This window comes from Pristis pectinata, chromosome 4 (genome assembly GCF_009764475.1).
Source record: "Pristis pectinata isolate sPriPec2 chromosome 4, sPriPec2.1.pri, whole genome shotgun sequence".
NCBI lineage: Eukaryota > Metazoa > Chordata > Chondrichthyes > Rhinopristiformes > Pristidae > Pristis > Pristis pectinata.
In genome coordinates this window covers 59174419-59186580 of record NC_067408.1, presented here as the reverse complement: position 1 = coordinate 59186580, position 12162 = coordinate 59174419, and the positions used below count along the sequence as shown (strand labels likewise).

The following is a 12162-nucleotide window of genomic DNA, read 5'->3' as shown; positions in this document are numbered from 1 at the left end:
TGCACCCCGAGTGTGGCTGCTACTGGAACGCCTGCTCCATGCATTTACAGGCTGCCCTCTCATCGCCTCCTGTTGTATGTGCACCTCCATGTACATTGGTGAAGACTGTTGCTTAATACAGCAACCAGGTAATTTCCTGAAGAGGGAGTCTCAGTATATATATATATATATATATATATATATATATATATATATACACACACACACACACGAAACATGGTATCTGATATAAAAATGTAAATCAATAATGTTACATCAAGTGTGAGGTGTTGCACATTGGGAGGTCAAATGTAAAGGGAAAGTACACAGTTAATGGCTAGGCCTTCAACAGCACTGATACACAGAGGGATCTTTGGGCCCAAGTCCACAGCTCCTTGAAAGTGGCAGCACAAGTAAATAGGGTGGTAAAGAAGGCCTATGGCATGCTTACCTTCATTGGTCAGAACATTGAGTATAAGAGTCAGGAAGTCACGTACAGCTGTATAAAACTTTGGTTAGGCCACACTTGGGAGTATTGTGTACAGTTCTGGTCACCCCATTACAGGAAGGATGTAGAAAGGGTTCAGAAAAGGTTTACAGGATGCTGTCTGGTTTAGAGGGAATGAGGAGAGGTTGGACAAACTTGGGTTGTTTTCTCTGAGAGTCAGAGGCTGAGCGGAGACCTGATAGTTTATAAAATTATGAGAGGCACAGATGGAATAGACAGTCAGAATCTTTCTCCCCAGGGTAGAAATGTCAAATACTAAAGAGCATTGATTAAAAGTGAAGGGGGAAAGTTTAAAGGGGATGTGCAGGGCAAATTGTTTTCACACAGCGAATGGTGGGTGCCTGGAAAGGTCTGCCTTTCCAATAGACACATGAATATGCAGGGAGTACAGGAATATGGATTATGTGCAGGAAGATGGGATTAGTTTAATTGGGCTTCATGTTCAGCATAGACATCGTGGGCCGAAGGGCCTGCTCCTGTGCTGTACTGTTCTATGTTCTAAATGAAAGAAACAACAGAATAAGCTGGCATCCAACCATGCGAGGCACATTTCCAAAAGGAACAACTAACCATATTGATCACTTCCTCCTCTCACCTCCCTACAAATCGTCTGAACCAGTCACTCCAACAGCTGGATATCCTTGATAACAATTAAGTTATGTAAGTGTAGGACCACTGATCTCCTTTGGCAGTGGAATATTGAGGGTCATCTGTTTGAGTGGCCCAGGAAAGGGGGGAGAAAGGTTAAGAATGTGTTTTAAGCTGTGTTAGGTGCTTGCCAGGGTGAATCAAGAAACTATAAACAAGATTTGAAACAGAGGAAAACAAGTTTCCCTGGTTGCTCCAGTTTCCTCCCACATCCCAAAGAGGAGTGGTTGGTTGGTTAATTGGTCTGTGTTAATTGTCCCTAGTGTGTAGGTGAATAGTAGAAGTCGGGGGGAGTTGATGGGAATGTGGGGGAAAGTGAAATGGGATTGGTGTAAATGGGTGGTTGACAGTTGGCACAGACTTGGTGGGCTGAAGGGTCTGTCTCTATGCTGTACGACTTGAAGACACTGACTAGGCAGCATACAGCAGAAGACTTCTGACCAACTGCCCTAACAAAGGAGGGGTCAGATAGCCATTGTCCAGCTGCAAACTTTGGTTAGAGGCTGTAAGCTCGAGAAACCACAAACCTTTTCCATTTCAGACCAGCATATTAAGGGTCAGTGGACAAAAGGCAATGCACCAACCCCATTACTGAAAACTGCTGTTACATCACGTAATATAACAACAACTCTGTCACAGCTCTGTAGTAAGGAGGTATCCCATGTTTTCCAACATCAAGAGTGTTGAGGCTGCAGAATTTGTTTTCTGTATACCAAAGGCCAGAGTGTTCATACCTTGTACTTTCCAGGGTTTTTCAAGGCACACACTAGAGCTCCATGACCACCCATTGAGTGGCCAAAGATAGATTTTTTCTCAGGGATGACAGGGAAATTAGCGTCAACAAGACGAGGCAACTGGAGCAGAAGAAAACATGAGTCAGCCCATTAAATTGCATCAAGAATCTTAATCAAGACATACTGATACATGACAACGACAATATAACTGCAGAGGAGTACATTACACTCCTGCCTGTACAGAGAATTTAGCTTTAAAATATTTTGTTCATTAGAATTATTTTTATTAAAGGGGAGGTCACAACATAACTGGTAACAGGTACATCATAAGAAACAGAGAATGCTGGAACGCAGCAGGTCACACAGCAGCAATGGCAACCGCTCCTGACTGGTTGCATCATGGTCTGGTACGGCAATTCGATTGTGCAGGAATGCAAGAGGCTGCAGAGAGTAGTGGACTCTGCCCAATACATTATGGGCATATCCCTCCCCACTATCAGTAGTACTACAGGAGGCGCTGCCTCAAGAAGGCAACATCTGTCATCAAAAATCCCCACCATCTGGGCCATGCCATTTTCTTGCAGGAGGTACAAAAGCCTGAAGTCCCACACCAACAGGATCAAGAACAGCTACTTCCCTTCAACCATTTGGTTCTTGAACCAACTTGCACAACACTAATCACTACCTCAGTATAACAATACTATGACCACTGTTCAGTGAACCACAGTTCGCTGAAAGCGATGTCACAGGTATATGGGGTGGTGTTTGGCATGCCAGCCTTCACCAGTCAGGGCATTAAGTATAGGAGTTGGGAAATTATGTTGCAGTTATTAAGATGTTGGTGAAGCCACACTTGGAGTATTGTGTACAGTTTGTTCACCCTGTTAGAGGAGAGATGTTATTAAACTGGAAAGAGTGCAGAAAAGATTTACCAGGATGTTGCCTGGACTTGGGGGCCTGAGTTACAAGGAAATGTTGTGTAGACTAGGACTTTATTCTCTGGAACGTAGGAGACTGAGGGGTGACCTGATAGAGGTATATAAGGCGGCACAGTAGCGTAGCAGTTAGCATGATGCTATTACAGCGCCAGCGATCAGGGTTCAATTCCCATCGCTGCCTGTAAGGAGTCTATACGTTCCCCCTGCGTCTGCGTGGGTTTCCTCCGGGTGCTCCGGTTTCCTCCCACATTCCAAAGATGTACGGGTAGGTTACCATGGGTTTAAATGGGTGGTGTGGACATGTTGGGCTGGAAGGGCCTGTACCATGCTGTAAATAAAGTTTAAATGAGGGGCATAGACAGGGTGAAAGCACAGTCTTTTCCCAGGGTGGGGCGCTAAAAACATAGGTTTAAGATCAGAGGCGAGAGATTTGAAAAGGACATCAGGGGTAGCTTCTTCATGCAAAGGGTGGTGCCTTTTTTGGAATGAACTGCCAGAAATAGTGGTTGACATTTAAGAGCCATCTATATAAGTACATGGATAGGATAGGATTTAGTGGGCTATGGGCCAAACGCAGGCAGATGGGGCTAACTCGCTGGTCGAGTTGGGCCAAAAGGGTCTGTTTCCATGCTGTATGACTCTAGAACCACTACAATGGACTGTTTTTGTTCTTATTGTGTTCTTTCTTGTAAAAAGTGTGCAAAATTTATGTTTATTTTATATTTTTCTTGTGAATGTTGAGTATCTGATGCTATGTCTCTGTGACACTGCTGCAAGTAAGTTTTTCATTGCACCTGTGCACACATGTACTTGTGCATATGACAATAAACTCGACTTTGACTTTCCGATCAATGACCTTCCTCAGAATTCAGATACTACTGAGTTTGACGCCTTGATGTAATCAGCTGGCTGCCTTACCCACACTTCATGGCAACAGAATGGTGAGGCAGTGCTGAAGTGTGGTGAGATGTTTGTATATGGATGTCCAAGAATTTCTGCCGCCAGCACTGTGACAGATGATGACGCAGAGCAGATCTGACAGGTGATGGGTCAAAAACCTGTGGCCAACAGGAACGACTGCTGAAGAGCGAACATGCCTGCAAGGTGGACACTGAAATCGTGCAGTGTTCTGAGAGGAAGTTAGAATGGTTCGTGCAGAATCGACAGGTGGGCACCAACAGAAATCACATTGAATCAAAGGCTAAACTCCTGGCAGGCCAGAAATAACGTTGAGATTGTTTTTGTTGGGTCAAGATACTGACCAAATGGAACAATGACAGGAGACGGAAGAGAGGTCCAGGTTATGCCACAGAATGGCAGGCCAGTTTCGAGTGGAAAAGGTGTACTCTGTCCCCATACATCTAACCCCTCTCTGCAAAGGGCCAAACAGGCCTCCTCCTTTTCCTCCCTTTGGGAACTCTGCTCCTCGCCATCCACCACCAGTACAACACAGAACCTGGGAAAAGCTCACCAGTGTTGCCCCAAAGTGCAACTGGGATCCAAGCCAGGATCAGCAGTGTCATCAGAAACAATCCTTTCACTTCAAAGTTAAACAAGTTAGAACCATAGAACAATACGGCACAATACAGGCCCTTCGGCCCACCATGCTGTGCCACCCTTCAAACCACACCTAAGACTACCTAACCCCTTCCTCCCACATATCCCTCTAACTTAAATTCCTCCATATGCTTATCTAACAATCTCTTGAACTTGTCCAATGTATCAGCCTCCACCACCACCCCAGGCAGCGCATTCTATGCGCCAACCACTCTCTGGGTGAAAAACCTCCCTCTGACATCTCCCTTGAATTTCCCACCCAATACCTTAAAGCCACGTGCTCTTGTTTTGAGCATTGGCGCCCTGGGAAAGATGCGCTGCCTGTCCACTCTACCTATTCCTCTCAATATCTTGTATACCACTATCATGTCTCCCCTCATCCTCCTCCTCTCCAATGAAAACAGCCCTAGCTCCTTTAGTCTCTCCTCATAATCCATACTCTCTAATCCAGGCAGCATCCTGGTAAATCTCCTCTGCACCCTTTCCAACGCTTCCACATCCTTCCTATAATGAGGCGACCAGAACTGGACACAGTATTCTAAGTGTGGTCCAACCAGAGTTTTATAAAGCTGCATCATCACTTCGCGGCTCTTAAACTCGATCCCCCGACTTATGAAAGCTAACATCCCATAAGCTTTCTTAACTACCCTATCCACCTGCAAGGCAACTTTCAGTGATCTGTGGATATGAACCCCCAGATCCCTTTGCTCCGCTACACTGCCCAGAATCCTGCCATTTACCTTGTACTCTGCCTTGGAGTTTGTCCTTCCAAAGTGTACTTACCTCACGCTTCTCTGGATTGAACTCCATCTGCCACTTGCCAGCTCAGCTCTGCATCCTATCAATATCCCTCTGCAAGCTTCGACAGCTCTCCACACTATCCACAACACCATCCATCTTTGTGTCATCTGCAAACTTGCTAATCCAGCCTTCCACCCCCTCATCTAAGTCATCTATAAATATCACAAAAAGTAGAGGTCCCAGAACCGATCCCTGCTGGATGCCACTAGTCACAGCCCTCCAATCCGAATGCACTCCCTCCACCACAACCCTCTGCTTTCTACAGGCAAGCCAATTCTGAATCCACACAGCCAAGCCTCCCTGGATCCCTTGGCCTCTGACCTTCTGAAGAAGCCTACCATGTGGAACCTTGTCAAACGCCTTACTAAAATCCATGTAGACCACATCCACTACGCCACCCTCATTAATCTTCCTGGTCACCTCCTCAAAGAACCCTATCAGGCTTGTGAGGCAAGATCTTCCCTTCACAAAGCCATGCTGGCTGTCCCTAATCAGTCCATGTTTCTCCAAATGCTCATAGATCCTATCTCTTAGAATCCTTTCCAACAGCTTACCCACTACAGACGTAAGGCTCACCGGTCTGTAATTCCCTGGACTATCCCTACTACCTTTTTTGAATAAGTGGACAACATTTGCCACCCTCCAATCCTCCGGTATTATCCCCGTTAACAACGAGGACTCAAAGATCCTAATCAACGGTTCAGCAATCTCCTCCCTTGCCTCACGAAGCAGCCTGGGGAATAATCCGTCAGGCCCCGGGGACTTATCTGTCCTAATATTTTCCAGCAACTCCAACACATCCTCTCTCTTAATATCTACATACTCTAGAACATTACCCTCACCTACACTGTTCTCAGCATCATCAAGACCCCTCTCCTTGGTGGATACTGATGAGAAGTATTCATTGAGAACCTCACCCACTTCCACACCTTCCAGGCACATCCTCCCACCTTTGTCTTTAATCGGACCTACCTTTACCCTAGCCATCCTTCTGCTCTTTACGTACGAGAAAAAAGCCTTGGGATTCTCTTTAACCCTACTCGCCAAAGCCTTTTCATGTCCCCTTCTCGCTCTCCTTAGCCCTTTCTTAAGTTCCTTCCTTGCTACTCTATATTCCTCACGAGCCCTGTCCGATCCTTGCTGCTTACACCTTATGTATGCTGCCCTCTTCTTCCTAACTAGTTGTTCCACCTCTCGTCACCCACGGTTCCTTCACCATACCATTCCTTCTCTGCCTCACTGGAACAAATTTATCCCTAACATCCTGCAAAAGATCCCTGAACATCGACCACATCTCCCTTCAAAAATGTCATCCCAATGTACACTCCCAAGTTCTCGCCTTATAGCCTCATAATTTGCCTTTCCCCAATTAAATATCTTCCCGTCCTCTTTGCTCCTATCCCTGTCCATGACAATTCTAAAGGTTATGGAGCAATGGTCACTGTCCCCCAAATGCTCACCCACCTGTCACCTGACTCGGTTCATTACCTAAAACTAGATCTAATATGGCATTCCCTCTAGCCGGCCTGTCAACATACTGTGTCAGGAATCTGTCCTGGACACACTTAACAAACTGCGCCCTGTCTAAACCTTTGACACTAAGTAGGTGCCAATCAATATTTGGATAATTGAAGTCTAATAACCCTGTTATTTTCGGATCTCTCCAATAACTGCCTCCCAATCTGCTCCTCAGTATCCCTACTGCTACCAGGGGGCCTATAGAATACTTCCAAGAGGGTAACTGCCCCTTTCTTGTTCCTAACTTTCTAGAGAGGATCCTTCTACATTATCTACCCTTTCTGCAGCTGTAACAGTGTCCCTGACCAGTATCGCCACCCCTCCTCTTCTTCTCCCCCCTTCCCTATCCCTTTTAAAACGCTGAAAACCAGGAATAGTCAATATCTATTCCTGCCCCGATGTCAGCCATGTCTCTGTAATAGCCACAATATCATAGTCCCACATACTTATCCAAGCTCTCAATTCATCTCCCTTATTCCTGATGCTTCTCGCATTCAAGTAAATGCACTTTAGCCCATCCACCTTACTACTTTTGTAGCCTGTACTCTGCTTCTCCTTCCTCAAAGCCTCTCTACCTGTTAGATCTGCCTTTTCCCCATCCCCTTCTTCCTCTGACCTACTCCTCCGGTTCCCTTCCCCCTCGCAATCTAGCTTAAACCCTAGCAAACCTGGCTGCAAGGATATTGGCACCCCTCAGGTTCGGGTGTAACCTGTCCTCTCTGTACAGGTCCCACCTTCCCCAGAAGATATACCAATGATCCAAAAATCTAAAACCCTCCCTCCTGCACCAGCTTCTCAGCCACGCATTTATCTGCCATCTCCTCCTATTCCTGCCTTCACTATCGCGTGGCACTGGCAGCAATCCCGAGATCACTACCCTTGAGGTCCTGTCCTTCAGCTTTCTGCCTAGCTCGCTAAACTCACTTTTCAGGACCTCATCCCTCTTCCTTCCTATGTCGTTTACAGCTCCCCACCTACTTTACAGTTTTGAACAGTCCCAGCCACTGATCCACATACCTCCTCTGTAACGTACGTGTACATCCTGTAGTTGGTCTTCCAAGGCTCCTCTGAGGCATTTACATAAAATCCAGCCCCTGTACCAAAGTCCCAGCTATCATCCTCACCGGGAATATTGCAGCCACCTGCAACAAAAATACACCTCAGTCACCTACAAAGCCAATCAGATAACAACTGAATTAGATCTGTAAACGTTATAGGTCAAAGAGTCAGAGAGATACAGACCAGAAACAGGCCCTTCGGTCCACTGAATCCATGCCGACCATCAACCACCCACTTACACTAATGCTACACCAACGCCTTTCATTTCCCAGGTTCTACGCCTCACCAACATACTGGGGACAATTTACATCAACCAGCACATCCTTGGGATGTGGGAGGAAATCGGAGCACCTAGAGGAAACCTACATGGTCACAGGGAGAACATGCAAACTCCACGCAGACAGCACCCAAGGTCAGGATTGAACCCAGGATTCTGGCGCTATGAGACTGCGGCTCTACCCACTGTGCCACTCTGTAACCTGGTGGTTTTTATATTTAATTTACCATAACTGGCAGAAACCTTGAATATTAACAACCACTTATGTTTGCAATGTTAACAGTTATTCAACTGTGCCTTAACCTAGTGCGAAGAGGAGGAATAAGCGGATAGTTACTCACGAGGACTGGTGTCTGGCACCACGACAATAAGCCCATGTTCAGCTGCTGCCTGCTGACTGGATGCTTTGGTTATGAAGTTCTGTTCTGTGCAGGTTAATCCTATAGGAAACCAGAAGCAGGAATTTTCACATCTGTCCATGCTTCAAGAAATAGCTTAATGTATTTTGTAAAATTCCCAGGAGTGTACATATTAAGAACCAGCGATAAAGAGATCTGTAAAGGCATGACAGCCAATAAAAAGGCCATAAAAAGGCAAACAGCATTTTTTTTATTGAGATACTAGATATAAAACCATGTTAAACTGTCACAAAATACTGGTTGGGCTATAATTTGAATGCTGCATATGGTTTTGGGCACCAATTATTATTACTAACACCTGCCAAAAAGAAAGTAGAGTGAAGGTGTGCTAGGGTGGTATCGGGAATGAGATTAAGGATATTGGAACAGAAAGGTTAGACGTCTTCAAAATTAAAAAAATACTTTGAGAGGGCAGACAGTAAAAATGTTTCCAGAGTCTGGTAAATATTAAAAATAGAAATTGTTGATATTTTGGGTCAAAACCCTGCATCAGGACTCTGCAGAGTTTCGACCTGAAACGTCGACAATTCCTTTCCTCCCACAGATGCTACCTGACCCATTGAGTTCTTCCAGCATATTGTTTGTTGCTCCATACTCCAGCATCTGCAGTCTCTGATATCCCCAGGGATATCAGGTTGTTCCAATTGTGAGAGAGCATTGGCACCTACATTAGAGCCAATGGCTGGCCTTGATTTCTGTGATAGCTTAAGGTCATGACATTTCTAAAAGATGAAAAATATTTTCTGAGGTAACTTTTTCAAATTAAGCATTTTCCTTCTTACCTTAACATTCCTGCAATCAATGGTATTTACTTTGAATGCTAAATATTTGTCAGAGAAGACCGCATGTAGCTTAGATACCATAGTAATTAGGGTATATTCTTCAGAACTCAGCAACGGGTCCAACTAAACTGAGGGAATACTAAAGCTGTGACATGACTGGTTGCTAGCAATTTTGCCTGCATCTCTGCACCGGTCCAGATGAGTTTCTGGTCAATACTGTCTCTCCAGAATGATGGTGGTGTGGTGTTGGCAACTGTAGGAACATTAAATGTCAAGAACAGGTGTTTAGATTTTCCCTTGTAGGAGATGGTCCGGTATCATGACCAAATGCTACCTTCCACCTCCTGGTCCCTGCCTGCTCGTTGTCTACATCTTGCTGCTCACAGGCATGGGTTGCTTCATTTGCTGAGGTCGTGAATGGAATTGAATATTTCTGCAATCATCAGTGAACGTCACCACCTTCCACAAACAGCAATATCAAAACTGACATTATTGCAAATGATAATGATTTTTGGTTTTTCAATAAGCAACTGCCTGATTTAAACACAGACATATTTAGTGGTGAGTACTATATGTGGGTGCCAAGATAACCCATCATAACAGCTCACTCATGACAGTTACAATAACCTCGGGGGAAACCCACTAACAGCTCTCCCATCATCTCTCTCTCTCTCTCTCACACACACACACACACACACACACACACACACACAGGTATACACAAACACAATGTTAATTTATGAGAGGGACAGTACAGCTTTCTGACAGTCCTCACTGCTGAATGTACACAGGAGCTTATTTTCAGATTTAAGGGTCTGTCACAGAGAAGCTGAAGTTTTTATCTCAGGACAGGTGCTGTGGAAAGATTTGATAGAACTGTTTAAAATTGTGAAATGCTTAGATGCAGTAAATCTGTTCCTGGTGGTTAATGTGTTGATTAGCTGAGAGAAGGGGTTTAAGATGACCTACCAAAAGACAAGATCAAAATGATGAGAGGTTTTGATTGCAGAAGTGAGAAGTGTTATTGCAATCGGTTAGAGCCTTGGGGATAGTGCACCTGAAGTATTGTGTGCAATCGTGGTCTTGGTGCACAAGAATGGATGTATTGCCACAGAGGGAGTGCAGTGCAGGTTCATTAAACTAGTTCCAGGGATGGTGGGTTGGCTGTACGAGGAGACACTGAATAGACTGGGACTGTAGAGTTCAGAATAATGAGAGGAGCTCTCATTGAAACTTACAAGAGAGAGGATGTTTCCCCAAACCGAGTCTTAAACAAAGAGGAAAGTTTCAGAATAGGGCAAGTTAGGACCGAGATAAGGAAGTTCTCACTTCCAGGGTGGTGAACCTTTGGAATTCTCTACCCCACAGGGCTGTGGAGACTCAGCATTGAACTCATTCAAAACAAACATTGGTAGATTTCTGGAAATGGAAGAAGAAAAGGGATATGGGAACTAGGGAGGCAAACAACTGCCTGCCAGGAGAGGTGATGAAGGCAGATATGATAAAGGTGTTTAAGGGGCTCTTAGATAGGCACATGAATGTACAGGGAGTGGAGGGATATGGACCATGTGCAGGCAGAAGGGATTAGGTGTCATTAGGGCCTGCTCCTGTGCTGTACAAGAATGGATGTATTGCCACAGAGGTTCTAACTGTGAGGTGGATCAGCCACGATCTGGATGAACAGTGGAGCAGGTGATATTTCCTGCTCCTGGATCTTATGTTCTTTAATGAGGACGAGAGGCGATACTTGGATTTTAAAAATATAACAGAGTTGAGATTTGGAATGGACTGCCGATAAAATGGTAGCTGTACACTGAATGGCAACTTTCAAAAACAAATGAAAAACTAGAGAGAAAAATAGGAAGGATATGGGAAGGAGTAGAGCAGTGAGATGATGGATGTTGCACAACTCAATGAATCCCAAATCCGCTACAGACCCACTTCACCTCTCTAAATTGCTTTTCAAACCCCATGATTTCCTCTGAGTTAACTATGTCCCCTTAACTTCTGTCTGAATGTTTTCATCCCTGTGTTATCCAATGAAACAATCCAAGGGGCTTACAGCAGGTGCTATATAAATGGTAGTCACAAACACTGTCCAAGACTTAAAACATCATCAAAACAGCAAGAAAATCATAGGTTGAACTAACTCGAGGACATGATTATTCTGCTGAGACAGTAGCTACTACATAGTTTTTTAGCTGTGATGCTGGGTGATGAACATCTCTCAAACAACTGCACTCTTCTGCTTCTCATAGTTTGATTGATAAAACATAGAACAGTACTGGACAGGAACAGGCCCTTCGGCCCACAATGTCTGTGTTGGCCATGACGTATGGGTAGGTTAACTTGGGTTTAAAATGGGCGGCATGGACTCGTTGGGCCAGAAGCCTGTTACCACGCTGTAAATAAAATATAAAATTTAAAAATTTAAAAAAAATTTAAAAACTAATCCCATCTGCCTGCACATAGTCTATATCCCTCTATTCCCTGTTTGTTCATGTGTCTATCTTCAATGTTGCTTTCATATCTGCTTCCACCACTTCCCTGGCAGCGTATTCCAGGCACCTACCACTCTGTTAAAAAAAAAGTTGCCTTGTAAATCTCCTTTAAACTTTCCCCCTCGCACCTTAAAGTATCTGACATTTCCACTCTGGGTAAACAAAAAAACTGACTATCTATCCCATCTACACCTCTCATAATTTTATAAAGTTCTATCAGGTCTCCCCTCAGCCTCTGATGCTCCAGAGAAAACAACCTAAGTTTGTGCAACCTGCCCTTGTAGCTCATACCTCCACATCCTACCTGTAATGGGGTGACCAGAACTGCTCACAATACTCCAAATGTTGCCTAACCAATATTTTATACAACTGCAACATGATTTCCTGACATTTATACTCAAAATCATGACCGATGAAGGCAAGTATGTCATACACCTTCTT

At 44.6% G+C, this 12162-nt stretch overlaps 1 protein-coding gene across 2 annotated transcripts in view; it reads right to left on the bottom strand.

Moving 5' to 3' along the window:
- Window positions 1–12162, bottom strand: part of esd (esterase D/formylglutathione hydrolase) — a 44314-nt gene that overhangs the window by 3949 nt on the left and 28203 nt on the right. For both annotated transcript variants that reach the window (XM_052013274.1, XM_052013275.1), the window contains 3 exons: window positions 8361–8459; window positions 7701–7825; window positions 1870–1989 (listed from right to left, as the gene is read on the bottom strand). In XM_052013274.1, coding sequence (XP_051869234.1) covers window positions 1870–1989; window positions 7701–7825; window positions 8361–8459 — 344 coding nt within the window. The remainder of the gene's footprint in view (window positions 1–1869; window positions 1990–7700; window positions 7826–8360; window positions 8460–12162) is intronic.